Consider the following 20,455-nt stretch of genomic DNA (forward strand, 5'->3'; position numbering starts at 1 on the left):
TGGATTAAGTTAGTTTTTTTCTGTAAGGTTGTTAAGCATGCCTAACTGAACTGATTATTTGAAAAACTAAATTAAATAACTCAAAAAAGTAAAAAAGTTTTGCTTGCGAAATTTTACAGGTGGTTGAAATACAACAAAAATACAAAAAATAAGTTGCTTAAAAATACCTTCATTTTATTGAAAAAAAAGTGTATAACTTAACAGAGAAAACACACACAATCAGGTACCTCACGGTTCATTCTTCTTCTTGGCGAACAGCTCCACGCGCCGCTTCCGCTCCTGCTCCAGCTCTTTCGCGTGCTCCCAGCACTCACTATCGAGCGACACCTTTCCCCGCGAAAGTCCCGCCAGCCGTGCCAGCACCAGCAGCGAGTGCAAATCCTCCGCCGAGGCGTCCACCTCCTTGCGCATCCGCAGAAAGTCATTCTGGATGATTTCCGGATCGAACGTCTTCATGTCAAAGTCGCGGATGCGCTGCACCGTCAGGAATCGTCGCATCTCCGCCAGTTTGGGCTGGCTAAAGTGCTTGCCGGCTTTCAGGGTTTCGTCGATGAGAGGGATTGTGTCCGGGTCTGGGAGGAGGGGGGTGTGGCAGTTGGTGGGGAGCATGCTTTTGCCTTCGCTTAGCACGAGGACTGGGACATCCGAATTGAACTCGAGCTGGTAGAACTGAAAGTTGTACTTGAGCTTTTGGTTCTTGATCAGGTGGGCGATGTTCTGGACGGCTTCGACACCGCTGCTCTCGAGTTTGCCCGCTTGGAGGCGCGTTTCGTCGAGGAGGAGATGGGTGTGGGGGGCTAGCTGGAGCAGGCCGCTGGTCAGCTTGTTCGTGGTGTAGTCTTTCCTGCGGGAGAGAGGAGGGAGACGGTTAGTTTCGGATTTAGATGAATTCACTTCAGAAAAGACTTACTTGGGCACAAACTGCATCGTGTTCATGTTCTCCAGCGTCATCGGGAAGTAGTGACTAGCGGGCAGCAACAGCTCCAGAATCTCGTACAGTCCAACAGTGTAACGGGGTAGCGTTTCCGCCGGAACGTTGCTCAGGTTGAGACTAAACTGCCCAAGCGATTCCAGCTCGTTGCGAATGTAAACCGTGGACAGCAGGTGACAGAACAGGTACTCGGCGGCGATTCGATCCCCGAAGAGACACTGCGTGAGAAGGTTCTGGATGTCCCGCCAAATGTCGGAGGTTTCCAGCGGGCTTGCGGGTTCCTTTACGAGTGGGTTGACGTGTTTGAGCTTTTGAACGCTGATGGCGTGGATTCGAGGGATCAGGGACGGAGGTGGATGCGTTGCCTGATGTTCGGAAAGCTCGTCCTCGTCTTCCATTTGGTCGGTGCTGCCGTCAAGGGCGGGGTCAACCGAAAGGAATCCAACGACATCGACCAGCGAGTTGAGAGTAGATTCTTCCAGGTTGGAGTACAGTTTGACCAGACAAGCTTTGCTTGGACGATCGGGGATTGGCGAGTTTAGGAGATATTCCGCTGAAAGGACTTTGCCGTTGGTTCCATTTGAGGTCGATGCTCCTCCGGAAGATCCCTTAGTCGTAGACGGTGCCGCAGGCACCAAAGGTTTCTTGAACTGGTGTTCCTTAACACCACCAGTCTCATCCACCTCCATATCTTCATCCTCCGCCAGCGACCTCTTCACCGACCTTGGACTCCCGACTTCATTCACCCCAGCACTCAACACCCCACCACCACCACCGCTCAGCTTCTCCTCGCACTCCACAGCCCACCCGTTGTACCCGGGGATCGAAATCACAAACATGGACCTCCGCTCGCCGTACTTGTTGCTCGAAGCCCTCAGATCGACCGTTTCTTCGTCCTTGTTCATCACAAGCACGTCTCGGTAGCGACCGTCCTGAACGCGAACCAGCCCGCCATCGCCGCCCTTCCGGCGCACCTCGTACCGCTCCAGAAAGCACTCCGGGTCCTGCATATCTTGGATCATTCCGCGGAACCGAACCAGCGTGTTGTCCCGCAGGTTGTGCAGCTTGCTGCAGTTTAGCAGTGGGATTGTGGCGCGAACTTCCGCTTTCGAAAGGTGTTCCGCGCAACTCGTTGCATTTTCGCAGAAGTATTCCGGCGTCCACGACGTTAGGTCCAACATATTTGAAACAAAAAATCACTTAATTCAAGAAAACTGCACTTTACGAGCGAGCTCTGATCCGCGGTATGCAGTGAGGCAGATGTTTTCGTTTGGAACGAAATTTGCGCGCCTTTTTTTGCGAACTTGAAATGTCAAAACAAATGATTGCAAAAATTAAAAGGGGTTATCCGCGCGGTCCGGATGCAAATTTGATAGCCACCTGGTGGCGAGCACTCGCATCACTTTACAGGAACAATAAAAACGACTCATTTTCTCTCGGAACCGAAAAGGGGGTTACTCTTGACGGAACTTTTGTGGTAATCAGATATAAGCGGTTTACGCTTCGGAAGGAACCGGTCAAGAAAAAAATCAAATGGGCAGCAGCGGCAGCGCAAGCAGGTCAGAGAGGGTGCAGAAAAGCCCCAAGAAATCGCTCTTTCTCCTTTGTTCGTCTGTTCGTAAAGCTGTTTCTTGACCCCTATCCTTCCAATCTGCATACTAGCCAATGTGGACAAAAAAGCTACCTTTTGCCATTTGAAGCATCCAAATTCGTCCACTACAGCCCGATTACGAGTCCCTTGACTGAGATTTGTAATTTTCTTTTTTCATGCTGAGAATTTCTGTACCAAACTAAAGGAAGTATTAGACTACGACAAACAAACAAACTTTTTGACAGTTTGAAACGTCAGTTTGCATAGGGGAGTGTGGGGTAATTTGGACACCCTAAGGAAATTGCTCTGTCACGGGCTGTATGGATATTTTTAAGAAATGTGGATGACACCAGAGGATAATAGAGACCATATTTGATGGAAAAATGTCATTTATTTCGATAAATTTTGAAGACAACCCCATTTTTATCGCAAAAATTAAAAGGTGTCCAAATTACCCCCACATTTTTGTGTGGGGGTAATATGAACACCCCTATGGGGTAATTTGGACATGCCTTGTGGGGTAATTTGGACATACCTTGTGGGGTAATATGAACACCTTTTGAGGGGTAATTTGGACACATGTGGAAGAATAAGTTTAACATTTGATTTTTTGAGCATGTTTTTTTATCCTTCAACCTGGTTTTGTAATTGCTTTATATTTTGAAGTGTTGTTTTGCTCACAATATTCCATCAAAGGTTTAAATAATGATTTTGTGATAGAACTATAATTCAATAGGAAGACCATAAATAGTTCAGTGTAGTATACATAACTGAAATGATTTAAACTTTGATTCTGGATTCGGCACAAGTATAGTTTTTAGTGATTAAGGTATCGTTTATGTTTATATGGAATTTATTAGCTTGAAAATATCATTTTTTCTAAATTTTACATTCTGTAGCCCTTCAAATTCAAATATTATTGTAAACCAGCATAGAAATTAGAAATGTCAAAGAAATTAATTAAAAGCAATCAACATTAGAGTCTTGGTGAACGCCAAATGTACAATAATCATCATTCATCAATACGAATATTGGAATAAATTTATCTAAATTAAAAAATAGGGGTTTTGTGAAAGTTCTCATTGCTCACATTCCTTTTTGATTGTTTTGACATATTAAATCCCTCTAAATTTATCTAAATCGCTTTAAAAACTCATCCAACCATGAAAGTTACTTTTTTGTTGCCTGACAGGTAGACTTTCAGGTATGTCCAAATTACCCCACAAGCCATGTCCAAATTACCCCCATAGCATATTCTATCATAAATTGCAATTTTTGATGATAAAAATGGATAAAATGCACAATTTTTATACGTACATATCTCAGGCATCGTCCAAGCAACCCCCTTAAACATAAAATGTCCACTTATTTGCCATATAACCCCTGCAAAACCTTATTTCCTAACCTTCAAATATTAGAATTTAAGGCAGTGCCAACCAGCCTTTGGAAACTTTTACATATTACACCAAAACTACTTAACCTATTCCAACTTTTTTGGTTTGTCCATACTCCTAGGCCATTACTAGTACTAGCCTTATCACTTAAATTGCCGTTTTCACTATATATCCGAAGAAAACGTGATTTTTAAAGGGGTGTCCAAATTACCCCCTGTCCATATTACCCCAAACTCCCCTACGTTGAATTTTGGCTTTGTTTGCCGCAAACAAGTTTGCGAATTTGGCAGACTGTCAAACACAAAAAAGTGCGAGTTTGTTTGTTTGCCATAGCCTAATAGCTCCTTTAGGTTTAGCTTGTGAAAATAAAAATAAACTGCTCAAAATAATGCAATTGGGTACTAAAGTCCTATGTTCTAATGAAACATAAGGTCCTTATCATTTAAGTCAATGTATACAAAAAAGGTTGTACCTTCGGTATATTGTTGAAAAATAAAATACAAATGTAAATTTTTATGTACAACGGTAAAAAAACACGATTAAAACCATTTCTGATAACTTTTTTTCATTTCAATGAAAACAAAAAAAAAATTGACGAGACAACAATTTTTTGATGGATCAACTATGGTCCCCTTGGAACGAGCTGTCAGGTAGGAGCTTTTCTGTCAAGAAGGATCGCGAGGTTAATTTTTCAAAATTGATTTAAAAATCCGTTTTAAACTCTTTGTGGTCGTACAGTATTGCTGATATTATTGTTCACAGCGATAAAGCTTATTTTTCTGAGTACAATGACCTTTTGTACGACCAAAAAGAGTTTAAAATGGATTTTTAAATCAATTTTGAAAAATTAACCTCGCGGTCCTTCTGGACAGAAAAGCTCCTACTTGACAGCTCGTTCCAAGGAGACCATAGTTGATCCATCGAAAAAATGTTGTCTTGTCAAAAAAAAAAATTGCATTAAAATGAAAAAATGTGATCAGAAATGGTTTTTAATCGTGTTTTTTACCGTTGTACATAAAATTAACATAGGGCTTTAGTACCCAATTGCTGCTCTTACTGAAGTTCCTACTCAAAGCATTCGAAAAGGTGAGGACCACCTACAAACATACATAAAACTCTTCTCCATTAATCGAGAAATTAAAAGTGAGAGTGTGTGCGTGCAACATGAAGTTAAAATTTTCAAAGTGCCATGGTAATCTTCACAGAAAGTTTAACGCCATGTTCCACACGCTCTCACATTTAATTTCTCGATAAGGTTCTTGTTTAGTCAAAGTTAGTAGTTTATTCATACCAAATGATACATTTTTTGCGCACTTTTACACAGAACGTGTAGCATACCTGAACAGTTTTATGGCTGCGTCAGAGATCTTTCTAGATTTGATGTCTACATTCAAATGAGAATAGTTTTCTGCAATCAATTGCAATGACTTGTCCGTTATAGCACAGTAGAAAATTTGTAGCTTTCTCAGCTGTGGAAATTGGCCCAAAATGCCCACAAATTTGTCGTCGATTGAGCTCATACCGAAGAGCTTCAGTTTCTCTAGTCGAGGACACTGCTGTAGCAACTCGACGAGCATCTCTGCGCAAATGTCGCACGATGAAATTCTTAGTTTCTTCAAACATTTCAGCTTCGCAGGAACGTTCATAACGTTTTGCAGAACACTGCTGCTGCCCAGATGCAAACGACGCAACGATTCAAACCGTGCAGCAAAAACATCTGACCAGCTGTCCAGCACGCATTCGAACATTTGTAACTCTTGAAGATTGGGACAATTTGTCAAGAAGCGTTGCAAGCCGGAGATGCTAAATTTGTTGAGCTTCAAGCTGGTTAAAGTTGCACTGCCGAACTGTTCAAAATTCCAACGATCCTCTTCGAATCCCTCTAGATCGAGAACCTTCAGTTGACGCATTTCGGCCAGAAACGAAGGAGTCCCGCAATCTACCATGATGGAGCTGATTTCTTTCAGCTTGGTCAAATTTCGTCCGATTTTGCAGAGATCCTGTACGAATGAAATGATAAAAATTGAACGTACCTAATGAAATTGATTATTATCTTACCTCGACTGTAGCAATAACGACGAGATGCTCAATCGAGCCCTGAATTTGGCTAAGCTCGACTACCAAATCGCCAACTGCTTGACGAACTGCCACCTTTTTCAGCTGAAGTCGGTCCATGCTGGCCATTTGTTCCATCATAAACGGCGTCAACTGACAGTCTAGTTGCTGCAACGTTCCTTGAACCGATTGCAGAACACGACACACCTTCTCATCTTCGCCATTCTCCAGTTCGATTTCCAAATTCAGCTCTCTCAATCGAGTGAAAATATTTCCATAGACATCGGAAATCATCGCACAGGAAAGACATTCCAACTTCTCCAGCCGGAAGTCCACATTGATCTCTTCGGCTGAAGTAGATTCGACGTGGCCCAGAGACAGGCAAGTAAGGTTGGGAGTCTTTTTCAGCATTCCCAAAAGAACCGGTAGTGTTATCCTACAGCTACTAATACACAGTTCCGTCAACCCAGCGCCAAACGAAGGCCACCAGCCGTCAACAGAGATGATCCATGTCGTGCAAAACTCGGCACGTGATGCCGGAAACAGATTTTCCGGCCGAAATTGTTCGTCCATGGTGCATTGGCCATCGAAAACAACGCAGAACTTCTTCGCCAAGGACTGGTTTTGAACGACGATCTCCTTCCAACGGTGGCAGGTCAACCGCACCTGCAGCAATGAACGCTTGCCCAAGTACCGGAAGATCATGATCCAAAGTTCCGGCGGAAGATCGGTCCCGTAACGGATAGCGGAGATGTACTGCGGGTTGAATGTTTGTGCTTGATGACACGCCGGGCAGAGCCACTGCAGTCCGGATGTTCGACCGGACGAGAGCAGAACGCTGGCCGTTGCCTGGTCCATGTTGAGGGCCCGGAATCGCTTTCGGCAGGGTCCGTTGCACGGAACTTCGTCGGTTGTCGAGAGATTCATCGTTTGCTGTGAATTGCCTGATAATTAGCATAAGAACACTCATTTAAAGAAATAATTTGTCTTACTATAATTATAAACTTTTTCTTTTAAATTCCGTTGGAAATTCTGCTAAACGAGCTTACTAAAAGTGTTTTGCAGGTTTTGCAACAATCGAAACGTGTTTTGAAAGCTTGACCTTGACACCAAATTATACACGCAAAAACGAAAATAGGTACACGCACGTTTAAAACCACTCAGTTTTCGTCTAAACCGAATATTCCTAAACTACTCAGAAATGAGTAAAAAGGGGAATCTGTCAAATTTGATTGAATTTCACTCAGATCTGGGTGAATATCACTCATTTTTCGTGGAACTTTGAGTGAAATTCACTCAAATCTGACAGATGCCCCCTTTACTCATTTCTGATTAGGGTCGGTTTTGAACTTATGTTCCCAGTCAAATCAATCCGAATTCTGAAACGGAATCTAATTAGAATCGTATACAAATTCCGTTTCAAACGCAACAACCGGTTCCGTGTTCGAACCGGTTGTTGCGTTTGAAACGGAATTTGTATACGATTCTAATTAGATTCCGTTTCAGAATTCGGATTGATTTGACTGGGTTCTAGCTTGTCAAATTACACTCAAACCCCGATGGTTTGACACCAAACGAACGGGGTCACTTTTTTAGTTTGACACCCCTTTTACACAGAGTTCACACACACACTTTCAAACGTTTGTTTTGATAGTGTACGTGAGCGCCGCGTAAAAAGTGACAGTTCGTCACTTTTTAGTTTGACTTTGGCCAAGCAACGGGGTACAAACTAAAAAAGTGTCAAACGAAAAAGTGACCAACCACCGGGGGTTGAGTGTATCGAGAAATTAAAAGTGCAACATGGAGTTAAACTTCCTGTCAAGCAACTGTGAAGTTTTCCATGACACTTGCAAAAGTTTCACTCCATGTTACCGGCTCACATCTCTCTTTTTAATTTCTCGATACCTTCACACCAATTTCTCATTACTGAATTCAGTTAAATTTAATTCAATTCAATTGTGTTTTTATTAGAATTTAACAATTCTACTCCAGGATGTTACATTTGCAATTCAGAGATTTGGAGAACCTTTCAGCTGAGATCAATGCATAAGCCTTTGCAGGGAGGGTACATATTTCTACGTTTAGATTTTGCTAGCTGGGTGCTCTTTTAGGGAAAATCAATTTTGAGAAAAAAAACCCTATAGATCGAACCCTAGCTTAAAACAAATATCACAGTTTTTGACGGAGGAGTGCTTGGATGAGCTTCAGTTAAATTTACTGAAATCTGCGCTACTGAAATTTTCAGAAAATGAAAACTTGTTGACATTTCAGCAAACTGTGACAGCTCCATCGATATATTAAATAGAGAGATGTAAACCGGTAACATGGAGTGAAACTTTTGCAAGTGTCATGGAAAACTTCACAGCAGCTTGACAGAAAGTTTAACTCCATGTTGCACTTTTAATTTCACGATAAAAGTTTCAGTAAATATCGAGAAATTAAAAGCGCAACATGCATGATGTTAAACTTACTGTCAAGCTGCTGTGAAGTTTTCCATGACAGCTGGGAAAGTGCATGTTACCGGCTCACATCTCTCTTTTTAATTTCTCGATTAACTGAAAACGAACATCAGAATTTGCTGTGTAAAAATATTTATCGAGAAATGAAAATGAGAGATGTGAGCCGGTAACATGGAGTGAAACTTTCGCAAATTTTATTAAAAACTTCACAGCTGCTTGACAGAAAGTTTAACTCCATGTTGTACTTTTAATTTCTCGATCAACTCCAAAAAACTTTTAAAAACTGATCAACTTTAAAAAAATAAAAATATTCGAAATTTTGAAAGCCAAGAAAATCAACTAAATGAAAAATTTAAAATATTCAAAAAAATTTAAAAAAATTAAACCCAGAATAAAAAAAAAACTAAAAAAATATGGTTATTATTTTTGTTGGTTATCATTAAAATTTTAAGTTTTTGGTACTTTGAATTTATTTTTATTGTTAAATTTTTAAAAATTTTGATTTTTAATTTTTTGAATTTTTATCCGTGTTTGCTCGCACCTACCCAGTCAACTCAATCGGAATTCTGAAACGGAATTCAATTCGAATCGTTTACGTATTCCGTTTCAAACGCAACAACCGATTCCGTGTGGGGTTGGATAGTTACATAAACTTTTAGGAATATTTGTCAAGAATCAACGCATAACTGATGATTGTGATGGTTAACAAGAGCAAAAAGTGGGATAAATCATATATTAAATCTCAGAAAAAAAACGCAAGACACTGTTTCGACAAAGATATTGTTTATTATTAGTAGCTTTGCTGTTTGTTTTTATTCCTTTTTTACATACTCTTTTCCTGCATAAAACCTAAACAACGAGTAGGCATTCATAATTTACAATATATAGCTATGTAGTTTGTTTGTTTGTTTTTTTTAATGAGTTTTTTTCTGTTTGTTTCCTTTTGTTTGATATACATTATGCATGTAAAGTGCGCGTGAATGTGGTGCGATTTGTTTTACTTTATTTTACATTTCCAGGCCATTTAGCATTTTTTTTCTTTCTTTCTTTTTCGTGAATGTGGTTCTGTTTTAGCGGCTAGCATGTTTGAAAAAGGTGTTTTCCGAAACTTTTTTTTATTGCAAAAGAAAACTTCAAGTTTTGTGAAAATGTAGTCAATTTGTGATTTGAATTTTGTTAGGTAATTTTTACTGTTTTTTATTCTTCTATTTCTCAGTCGGTCAGTCTTTTCACTACCAAAGTGCTGCTGCTGCTGCTGCTGCTCTATTTCACGCAAAAATGTAAGGAAAAAAGAGTGAGAGAGCTCGTCCTCAATATGGAAAGACATCTGGTGAAGCTGCTTGCGCTAATATGTATTACGAATTTTGGGTGTTGCTGGCTGTGCGTGCGAATTGTTCATGCTGCTGCTGTTGCGATTACATTTTTTTTTTGTTATTTTCAATAGTGTTTCCTTTTCTATTTCTCTACGTTTGCGTTTGCGTTATGATGAACGAAAAAATGTGGCTCACAATTATATTGCGGAAATTTTTATTGGCGTTTTTGCGTGGTTCTTCCTAAAGTTAAACAATTTTATTTGATTTTTCTTCATTTCGTGACTCAATGTTCCAAAATTTTACCAATTTGGAAGAATTTTTAGTGGTTTTAAGAAGGGGAAGGGTCAAGCTTTCTTTTTTTATATATAATTTAGCTTGCGCGTGGCCAATCGTATCGTAAAAAAAATAACTAAACTAAAAAACAAAACATACATCACAGGATAAGTCATTATTTTATGAATCAATTTTTATGGTCGTTACGGATTGGGTTAAAGGGCGCGCCGACTGGCCGACTCTCGCTGTTCCGTCGGAGTGGCCTCTAAGAAAAAAAAAGACACAAAATCACATGCAAAACCCTAAGAAACAATTCGAGCGAGCTTAAAGAGCCGGCCCCAGCAGATCGTCGTCGTCGCTATCCGACAGGAAATCCTCCGGATGGGTCGTGATGTCGATGCGGTCAATGTTCTCGATCGTGCTGGCCATCATGCGCAGATTGTCGACGCCGGTTAGCAGTTGCCTGAAATCATATTAAACTTAATAAAATTTCACCTAAAACATCAACAGCAACCAACTCACCGCAAATTATTCTCCGCCGAGGCCGCCGCCTGGCGCAGTTCCCGCGAGAGTTCCTGGGCGCGCGAAAACGAAGAGTGACCACGTCGCGAAGGGCCCCCCATCCCGCCGGAAGTGCGAATTCCGGACGGGCCAGGACCACCGCCACATGCGCCGGCATTGTCACCACCCGAGGCACCGCCCACGGCACCTTCCTCCTTCAGCATTTCGTTCTCCAGCCGTAACGCCTCCATGTCGCTCTAGGATAAAAAAGCAATAATAATTTGAAAAATGCTTTTGAAACATTCCGTTTCGTATTTTGTTGCTGAAAAAAAATGTGTTTTTCCAAGTCCCTCACGTGGCGTCATAACTCGGAAGGCGCGTCGACGACATTTAAAGGACAATCACTTGTGTCAAACTTCAGAACAATGTCCAATCCATAAAGTCAAAGTAGTTATGTCACAGACATAACCGGAATGGCGTAGACTTACGTAAAATTTAGATATGTGGACATGTGGGTTTTCCATATATTAATTTGAAGAATTAGCTATATTCTTTAAATAGATTTACGGAATATGATCATGAATGGGAGATGGAATTCAGCTAAGGGCGTTATTTCGGGGTGGTAGTGTTTGGTGGGAATGATGAACAAGAAGAACTCTTTCGTGAGAAAATTGGTGGCCCTAAAAGGACCGATTAGAGTTGGATGGTGGCGTTGGTCGCAAGGCTGCAGCCGGGAGATGTTCTGTCCAGATGGGTGATAGGCCGCGGTGGATGCTGCAGGTGCTGGCGTTGTTGATGGATGCGAAACCGACAAAGTTGTTTAGGAAAGCGTGTAGTATTTGCAAATGGTTGTGGTGCGAAATTTATATTAGGCTGGTGTATCAACCAAAGTCAAAATCGGCCGATGATAACTAAAATACGAAACATACCTTCGTGACTGTGTCAGAACATTTCTACCAAAAACAAGGTCAAGGCATGTGCGCCCAAAGGATTGGAAAGCAAATCAAGCTTGAGGTACTCTTTCATAATTCATAAAATCAACAAATTTCAAATTTTCCGGTTTGAGGATATCAATGTTAAAATCCCCAGACACAACAATGCGGATGTCCTGCTTTGCATACCAGAACAAATTCCGGATCAAGAAAGAAATTTTCTGTTTGTATGTTGCACTTGGCGAAATATACACAACAACAAACAATGTTTGAATCCCATTTTCTGAAACTTTTGTGGCACAAATATCCCCAAACGAATCAGCCTCGAGTAAAATTGGATCATGTTCCTCACTTAACTGCTCAAGATCGTGAGGCATGGCCGTCGAAGAAGACGAACGAACGGCAAAGAGAGGAAAGAAAGAGACGAAGGAATTTTAGCGAGCCGAATGGGGGGAGGGGGAGAGGGGGCATAGGGGTTGGGGGCGAGAGCAACCTCAGAAAGCTGTGCAATCCGTCGCCCCCGAAGACCAAAATTTGTTCCTGAAATTTAAATTCAAATTAGCTCGCTGCCTCGTCCCGGATGGGACGAGGGCAACTCTTTCAACACTAGAATTTGATGAGACGTAAATCTTTCAGAAGCGCTCGCCGCGAATGCGACGAGCTAGTTGGATGTCCCGATTGTTTAACAACCAAGGCTTGACCCACGAGAGGCTTTTCGGCGGAAGGCAGCAGGCGCGCGCCTCATCTTGTTGATGCCTCGTCCCGGGTGGGACGAGGGATGGGGATTGAAGCACCTCCGAACCACAGCAACCACGAAAGATCCTAACGGTCCGGCCATCGAGAGGCAACTGGCTGACGGTGACGACGAGAAGGCGATGCGCACTTCTTTTCCAGTTCTGGTCCCTCTCTCCTGCTGCTGCTGCTCTGGGCTGAGCTTTCCTGCTGCTGCTGCTGCTGCTGCCGGTCCGACGTCTGAGACGTGAATGATGGAATGGGCTCTGGCGCGCGTTCTTATGTATGATTTCGGCCCGCTACTTCCTCCTTTTCGCGACCGACACTCGGTCGCGTTGCTCAGATGATTTTCCCCTCAAAATAGGTACTTGACATTCCCGTCCGTGAGTGGGAAGCGCTCATTTTGCTTGCAAAATCTCTGCATTTTGAAAACATTTTAAAACATTCAATTGTTTCAATAGTTAAACTATTTTGCCAACAATGAAAGTTTTATAGCAAATTGCTGAATAATTTTCGAATCGAATGGCACATAAATCGTGTCGATTCGATTAGAGGGAAGGAAGATATAAGCGTTTGACGGATGACGCAGTAATCCAGGGCCTTCGGCCCGGGTTTTTTGGAATGACACCCCAGTACCTTCGACAAAGACGTAAGTCTACGTCAAAATCGATTACCGGCAGCGGAATTATGAGAAAATCGCTTCAGTGTTAGAACGGGCTTTGACCTATCTAATCAGAACACAAGACACAACACAAGATTTAAATACATAGCTCCATGGGCCACAGATAAAAAGCAGAAACAAATCATCATCACTTCGCAACTCTCAAAGGCCCCTACCAAGCTGATCAATCACGACGCTGGCCACTACCAGTGGTAAGATCATGGAAAAGTGGATAGGGATGTTAGTCCAATACTTGCATAGTAGAGGCACGCTAGTTTTGGGGAGTTAGTAAGTTGGGTACCGTCAGTGGGGGTGACTATGGGTCAAAAAACGATACACCTCTCGTATTTTCTTAATAACAAAAACAATTTAAATAACATTGAAAATCTTTCAACGTAGATTTGTTCTTAGATAGTTTACTAACATTTTCCCAAAATACGGTGGATTTTGATGAACACTACCTTAAATGCCAATTGTTTGAAAATTGACCCAATCTCACCCCTTAGAGGGGGTGTCATTGGGTCAAATGAAACTATAATGATGCTCAAATACAACGATATGGTAAAAACAAGTCATGCAACAGTGTTTCTTGTTCGAGGGAATCGTATTGACACGCTACAATGTTTGAAGTGGAGATTTTCAAACATTTGGGTAGTTTTCGAGCAATTCTAACAAAAATATTAGAAAAAATGATTTTTCGAGAGGTCATTTTTGGCCAAAAACGTACCCCAAATTTAGACATCTGCCAAAATAACAGGATTTGTTCTAGGAACGAGATTTTTTCAGCGAAGTCATCTTAAGATGTCCCCTACACAACCCTTTCAAAAGAATTCATTTTCATTGAGAAGAACCTGAGAAATGGCAAAATCCGTAAAAAATCACTTTGACCCAATCTCACCCCCCAGACCCAATGTCACCCCCACTGACGGTATGCGAAATTTTTGAAATCTCAAGCAGCCGGCTGCGGAATTTTTTGTATGTTTGGAAGGCGAATTCCTTCTTATTGGCATATTCTCACTTATTTTCTAGAAGTAACAGTCAATAATAAAAATAATCAGATATTTAGTCAGTACGAGCAGCACGCTAGAACACGCTTTGAGTGTTCGTGCCAGGCATGCACACCTTCTTTTCCGGTTACGCATTTTAACTCGGCCGGGGGTGGTACATTACGTAGGGTTTGATGTAAGTATAAGCGCCTAACCATTTATAGTGTGCCTATCAATTTTCATTCGTTTTCGTTTTCGTTTTCGTTTTACGGAGCAAGGTGGGGGACGCGGCCTCAAGTCAGCCCAAGTCCGGTTTCTTGTGGAAAAAAGGGTAGTGGCCGAACTAGTATTGCATACCAAATGAACACCACCGGAAGATATAGGGGATCGGGAGGGGGGAGGTGAAAGAAAATTAGTGTTGATGTGAGTAGTAAGAACTTGGATGATTTGAGCAGTTACGGTAATCTAAGTTTAACACTGAATAAAGAAAATCTGAATTGTGATTCAAAGTGAGAACGCCCGGAATAAATTAAATTATTAGTTAATTAAATAAGAAAATGTAACTAATCGGAGATCTATGCAAAAGAAACCTATGATGTATTCCAAATTTAAAGGAAATAAAAAATACTAGAGAAAAAAAAGATGAAAACTAACTGCCGACCTGTCACGTCCGTCAATAGTCTTGTCGTACATTACAACTAGAAACAGATCTGCCAATGAAATGTTACACTTCGTTCAAATCAACTAATCATTTAAGTCCAATTATTCATCTACGGAAAACTATCTATCTTTAATCAACAACCTAAACTAAACTGTCTGAAAGTAAATTTAATCTCAAATCCCCGAATGTTTTATTATAACGCCAAATAAGGTAAAGGATCTTGTTTTTAAACCAGTCTTGCCGCTTCCAAAAACCAATAAACATAAATGAACAGTTCATAAGTTGAACACTAGTAATTAAGACAACTATTTCATGCCATTCAATTTTCATTAAAGCAAAAACTGTTTTATTTTTAGTTTGAATTTCAAAAACTAGTTGTTATTTTACTGTGTATTGTTTTCTCATGAAACCTTTCCTAGTGTTGAGTCGTGTTAATCTGTTGCTATTTCTTTTGTCACGGTGTTTTGTTACAATTTTTGGTCCTCAGCATGTTAAAAAGTTTACCAAAAATACAATAGTAATATTTGTGTTAATCCTTTAACCATTCCATGAATTGAGTAAGGGCTCAAACCTCACATGTTTGGAAAAAAAGGTGAAGATTGAAAACAATTGACAGTAAAAGAGAATTTATTTTATAAAAATCAAGTATCAATAGTTAGAGAATGATGAGCGTATTTTGAAGAATAAAAATGAGAAGCTAGATGTATTAGATGTAAAATTAGACAATAGTTAATAAATAGAGATACAAAACAAAGCTTAGATTATAGTAATGATTATTTATAGGACAGATAAAGAATTATTCAAATAAATAAATTCGCAATAAAATCAAAAAAGATTAGGCGAATGATAAATAGACTTGATATTACTAGTACATTAAGGAAAATTATATTTTTAAGGAAAAAAAACAAAACAAAGTTTGTTACAGCAGTATCAATTGATAGAAAAGAGTGGAAAAGCTTTGAGAGATGAGAGAATCAAAAGTTAGTAAAATTAAAATCAAATATTGGATATTAAATAGAAAAATCATTGAAGAATTGGGAACCAGAAGAGCAAAATAAAAATAGGAGATAGGTGGTAGCTGAAAATGAAGAGAAGAGAAACCCCGTTGTGCGATGTTTCAGGTACATCCACAGCAGTTGACTCAACATACTGCGAATCAAAACAATACCGTCTACAATCACAAATTACTTCCCTTTCCCACATTGTCGCGCCCCTTTCTTTTAGCCGTCTCGACTCTGACCCGCGGTGGTCAAGGTTTACGATCCGTTTCCACAGGCCACCAGCTAGGTCATCATGAAAACCAAGCCAACGTGGAGGTAAGAAAATAGGACACTCGCAAGGAACCAGAGCTATACTGTTCTGATCAAGATAATTCGGATGATCTAACAGAACTACGGATGTAGTTAGTTACGCTCCTTCCAGGATGTTCCTTACGTGGACGTCAACCGAAGAGCACGCAACAAGGTCAGTGCCATTGCATGCTCTCAGGTATCAATCCTTGGCCTGCTAGAAACTACAAACAAACATTTTCAGAAGAAAATTCAATTAATAAAAATTATGAAATTCTTGAACTCAAAGGAAAAAACAAACTATCGTATTCCTGATAATATTTTTCTTTATAACTAGAAAGTAATTCTTTCTCTCTCAATTCATTTATTTATCAAAATTGCCATCCGCGCGAAATCCGCGCCTGATCAAAATTAGCCAGCAAATCCGCGCCAGATCCGCGCGATCCGCGCCGTCCGTAGCAACCCTGTATATTTTTAAGGAAACAAACAAAGTTTGTTACAGCAGTATCAATTGTTAAAAAGAGCGGAAAAGCTTTGAGAGATAAGAGAATCAAATCTAAGTAAAATCAAAATCAAATGATGGATATTAAATAGAAGAATCAGTGAAGAAGTGACAATCAATAGAGCAAAATAAAAATAAGAGATAGGTGGTAGCTGAGAATGAAGAGAAGAGAAACCCCGTTGTGCGATGTTTCAGGTACATCCACAGCAGTTGACTCAACATACTGCGAATCAAAACAATATCGTCTACAATCACAAATAACTTCCCTTTCCCACATTTACGCGCCCCTTTCTTCTAGCCGTCTCGACTCTGACCCTCGCTGGTCAAAGGTTTACGAGTCGTTTCCACAGGCCACCAGCTGGGTCATCATGAAAACCAAGCCAACGTGGAGGTAAGAAAATAGGACACTTGCAAAGAACCAGAGCTATCATCATCAGCATCAGAACTGCTGAATTTGAACACAAATTAAATTGAATTGAAAAAAAATAGCCTTCAATTTGTAAGAAAAAAAAAACACACATACAACCAAAATAGAGTGATAAATAGCTCAATAAAATGTGAACAAGCAAGTTTCTATCAACAGCTTTGCAAAATAAGCTGTTTAGGTATATAATCAAAAACAGCAAGTTGAATGGAGATAGGAGCGAATGTTTAACTTGCCAAACATAAGAAAATTTCCCCTACCATATTAAAACTAAGATCACTAAGATAAAAACTTTGAGAAATTAAATTTGTACTCACGGTCAGCTTCTTCATTTTCTGCCTCAGATTTAGCACTTGAGATTCCGCAGTTGCTGCTCTCAGCTAAAAATAAAACAAGTTTCAATACTATTTCTTCAATGCTCCCAAACCCCAACTCACATAGCTCTTGTCCAGATTCTCCTCGAACCCCTCCACCCGGTGGGCGCTACTTTTGGCCACCTCCAGCGCCCGCTCCAGCTCGGCTATCCGGCGCGCCTGCTCGGCCACGACGCGCCGACTGTCGTCCAGGTCCCGCCTCAGGCGATCGTTCTCGGCCCTGGCGTCCGCGTCCGGCGAGTTAAAGTGGGGCGGCGTGTCGTGCTGCGTCACGTCCGCCAGCCGTCCGCTCGAGTGGATGGGCCCGTCCGAGAGAAAGTCCGGCAGGCGGTGGATTTTGTCGGCGGCGGAACCGCTCGGGGGTGGCGAGTGGGCGTCGCGGAAGTAGCTACCGGTGCCGGTCAGATCTGGTGGGAGATCGGGAGCGGCGGCCGCCGACGGCGGCGTGGGACGTCTTTGGGGGACGGTCGGTGAGGTGTTGCGCAGTGGAGTCCGGTTTGTCCGGTGTGAGGCGGACGAGGAGCTGCTGGGGCCGGCGACGGCCGCCGTCAGGTCGAACGGCATGTCGTTGATGATGGGGCCGTGGCCGCGGGAAGTCGCGTCCGGTTCTAGATTGTTGACGGCAAAGTCTGGCAGATGGTCAAAGTCTACCGAAACTGGGGAGCCACTTTTCGGGGAACCCATCTGATTGTACCACTGCTCCATGACCAGGTGGTCTTGGACGAAGTCGGGCAACGCCGCGGAAAACTCAGACGCACCAAGGCGATGACCCGCGGCGAGATTTTCCCGACTCCGGCCACCTCCGCCGTAGTTTGGCGAGTTGTGTAGATTCTGCGAGCCGACGAGTCGCGGGGACTCGGCCGACCCCGGACTCTCCATGTCGTAGTTTGAGTAAGACCGCTGCACGTACTGCTGTGAACCGCCCCCTACGCCGCTTCCCGCGCCAACTCCAGACCCGGCCCCGCCCAGCGGGTAATCCGAGCTAAATGACGAGTTGTTGCTCCGGCTGTGGTAGATGTTCGCCGCCATGAACTTGTCGTCGGCCAAGTCCGACAGGCTGGACTGCGAATCAAAGGACGGAAACCGGGGCGAACGCTTCATCTTGGACTCGCTGCTGAGCGTGTTGACCGACTGGAACTGCGGAATTTTCGGTTTGGCCCCGGTCGTGCTCGTGCTGTTGTGCAGCGAACTGGTCGTGGCCGATTTGGACGGCGAGGCGCCACTCGTCGACGGCTGGGATGACGAAATTGTGGCGGTGCAGGTCGTTACGGTGGCCACTCCGTTGCCCCCGTTTATGCTGGACGCACTCCGGCTGTGGTTTATGTTAGCTGCTGCGGCATTTGAGGATGAAGCTCCGGCTCCGAGCGAGGAATCGCGCTTCAGAAAGTGCTTGAAGGAAAACGGATTCTCCTCCCGACGGGGCAGCTCGTGAATCGCTCCCACCCCGTCCGACTCCCTCTGCTGTGAGGACTCGCTGGTTCCTTCAACCGCCGCAGAGTGTCCTCCTCCCTGACCGTTAATCCTCCCGTTCAAATCCGGCTGCTGATCCCCGCTGACCAGCCTGCTGTTGTGCTGCTTAAGTGCCTCGGCCGACGATGACGAACCTGCGCCACCGCCAGCTCCGCTGGCCAGTTCATCCGTCAGGTTGATGTTGTTGTTGTCCTTTGCCATGGCTTAAAACTAAGCGACTTTTTTTCAAACAAACCAAATTAATTCCTCGCAACTTCGAGACGTCGTCGCCAATTTCACTCGCCAAACTTTTGCTTTTCTTTTCGTTTTTTTTTTTGGCGAGGAGAGTATGAGTAGTGCTGAGCAACGGGAAATTTTGTGACTTTTTTTTTCGATCTTCCTGCCCCAAACCCCCAACACGTAATTGGCGAAAACGAAACCTTCCCGGCGATGAACCCCAACGAAACTGGGTTTACTGTGCGCCGTGCGACTTCCGGCGACGAACGGACCAGCTCTCGGAGCGGTGCGACGAGTTTTTCACGTAATTTGGCGAGAATTTTCCTGTCGCAGGCTTCTTTTTGTGTTGAACTTGGACTTTTTCTTCGAATCCTTTTTGCATATTTTGGCAGCTTTGACAGGTGTTCGAGAAGAGAAGGAGGCACCAAAAAGGAGATCGCGATTAGTTTTGGGGGGTAACAATGCGAAAGGGAGGATGGGTGAAATATTTCATGTCGTACACGATGGTTACGGAGGGGAATGACACTCGGATATTTATCATCACCCGCATAATCAAATACCAAAGGTGAAACTGTCGAAATCATAAGAAAATTATTTCTGGTATGGTTACCATTTGTGATATTGTTGATATAATGTCACGACCATATAACAAAATTAAAATGGTACTATTTCCCGAATGGAGCATTTCCATTCGAGCAGTTTTTGCTTTTTTCTACAATGTATTTCTTATGGAACGAACTGTCAAAAACTGCTCGACTGCGGGTGCTCCATTGTTACACTTATCTTGACATATTCGAATGGTTGATTTTTTTTTCCTACAATTTAATGAACGGTATCTATTCGTCATACGATTAGGATGGTTCGAAACAGCTATTGTTAGAACATAATAGTACTGAAGCCGGTATGATAAAAGTTATGATACTCGGTATGATTTAGTCAAAGAAACCTAAGCGGAAAATTTCCTAAATTTCCTAAGTCCTAATAATTGAAACAATTGCACAACAATTAATGGTACGATATAATTATTCCTCATATGTTTGGTATTATTTCAAACAGTTTTTGTATGATTGAGCCAAAAATGAATTTTAGCGAAAATTTTCTTAAGTCCCGATGATTCAAACAATTGTTCAACAATTCATGGAGAAATATAACTTTTCGCCATATGGTAAGGATTTTTCGGAACAGCTATTGTTAAAACATAAGGGTACTATAGCCGACGTAGTATTTCCAACTTGAAGCTCAGCGAAAAACTCTTAAGTCCCAATAATCCAAACAATTGTACAACAATTCATGGAACGATATAACTGTTCGCCAAACGCTTAGGATTATTTGAAACAGGTATTGTATTGTGGTTTGGTTGAGCGTTTTAGCAGAATGCATTACTGTGAATACAAAGAGACGAAAAGGAACAACTCGTCTCTTTGTATTCACAGGTATTGTATGATTGAGCCAATTGAACTACAGCAAAAAAAATCCTAAGTCCGAATAATTCAAATAATACTTTAACAATTCATGGAACGATATACCTGAATTCAGCGAAAATTTTCCTAAGTCCCAACAATTCAAACCATTGTTCAACAATTCATGGAACGATATACCTGTTTGCCATATAGTTTGTATGTAAAGCTAATTTATTTTCGTGATAATTTTTATAAGTCCAAATAATTTAATCAATTGATTGACCATTATCA

General features: G+C 41.9%; 3 protein-coding genes across 4 annotated transcripts; all 3 read right to left on the reverse strand.

The window, feature by feature from the left end:
* Positions 1-149: 149 nt before the first annotated feature.
* On the reverse strand, positions 150-2,225 carry LOC119767800 (mini-chromosome maintenance complex-binding protein). The gene is made up of 2 exons (XM_038257331.1): positions 911-2,225; positions 150-844 (listed from the first exon to the last, which is right to left on the reverse strand). The coding sequence occupies exons 1-2, from the start codon at positions 2,110-2,112 to the stop codon at positions 229-231; spliced, it is 1,818 nt and encodes a 605-aa protein (XP_038113259.1). The 5' UTR covers positions 2,113-2,225; the 3' UTR covers positions 150-228.
* A 2,936-nt stretch (positions 2,226-5,161) lies between these two features.
* LOC119767013 lies at positions 5,162-7,072 on the reverse strand. Of its 2 annotated transcripts, none has more exons than XM_038254207.1 (3): positions 6,964-7,072; positions 5,975-6,904; positions 5,162-5,916 (listed from the first exon to the last, which is right to left on the reverse strand). In XM_038254207.1, exons 2-3 carry the CDS (start codon positions 6,896-6,898, stop codon positions 5,233-5,235), a joined length of 1,608 nt encoding a protein of 535 aa, XP_038110135.1. In that variant the 5' UTR covers positions 6,899-6,904; positions 6,964-7,072; the 3' UTR covers positions 5,162-5,232. The 2 variants fall into 2 exon arrangements, with proteins under 2 accessions (XP_038110135.1, XP_038110136.1); XM_038254208.1 differs by having other exon boundaries at positions 5,975-6,915.
* Positions 7,073-9,193: 2,121 nt separating this feature from the next.
* LOC6053514 lies at positions 9,194-19,160 on the reverse strand. Its single transcript, XM_038254206.1, has 4 exons — positions 17,142-19,160; positions 17,022-17,084; positions 10,539-10,774; positions 9,194-10,479 (listed from the first exon to the last, which is right to left on the reverse strand). Exons 1-4 carry the CDS (start codon positions 18,747-18,749, stop codon positions 10,341-10,343), a joined length of 2,046 nt encoding a protein of 681 aa, XP_038110134.1. The 5' UTR covers positions 18,750-19,160; the 3' UTR covers positions 9,194-10,340.
* Positions 19,161-20,455: the final 1,295 nt, after the last annotated feature.

Source organism: Culex quinquefasciatus, chromosome 2, assembly GCF_015732765.1.
Source record: "Culex quinquefasciatus strain JHB chromosome 2, VPISU_Cqui_1.0_pri_paternal, whole genome shotgun sequence".
Taxonomy (NCBI): domain Eukaryota; kingdom Metazoa; phylum Arthropoda; class Insecta; order Diptera; family Culicidae; genus Culex; species Culex quinquefasciatus.

Bases quoted from the DNA above. Each gene is read 5' to 3' on its own strand.
- LOC6053514 (XM_038254206.1), bottom strand. From the start codon at position 18,749: ATGGCAAAGGACAACAACAACATCAACCTGACGGATGAACTGGCCAGC. The intron at 17,085-17,141 runs GTGAGTTGGGGT...TTTTATTTTTAG, and splicing joins AGAATCTGGACAAGAGCTAT to CTGAGAGCAGCAACTGCGGA. The intron at 10,775-17,021 runs GTGAGTACAAAT...TTTTTATCCTAG, and splicing joins AGAAAATGAAGAAGCTGACC to AGCGACATGGAGGCGTTACG.
- LOC119767013 (XM_038254207.1), bottom strand. From the start codon at position 6,898: ATGAATCTCTCGACAACCGACGAAGTTCCGTGCAACGGACCCTGCCGA. The intron at 5,917-5,974 runs GTAAGATAATAA...TCATTCGTACAG, and splicing joins TCGTTATTGCTACAGTCGAG to GATCTCTGCAAAATCGGACG.
- LOC119767800 (XM_038257331.1), bottom strand. From the start codon at position 2,112: ATGTTGGACCTAACGTCGTGGACGCCGGAATACTTCTGCGAAAATGCA. The intron at 845-910 runs GTAAGTCTTTTC...TCTCTCCCGCAG, and splicing joins ACGATGCAGTTTGTGCCCAA to GAAAGACTACACCACGAACA.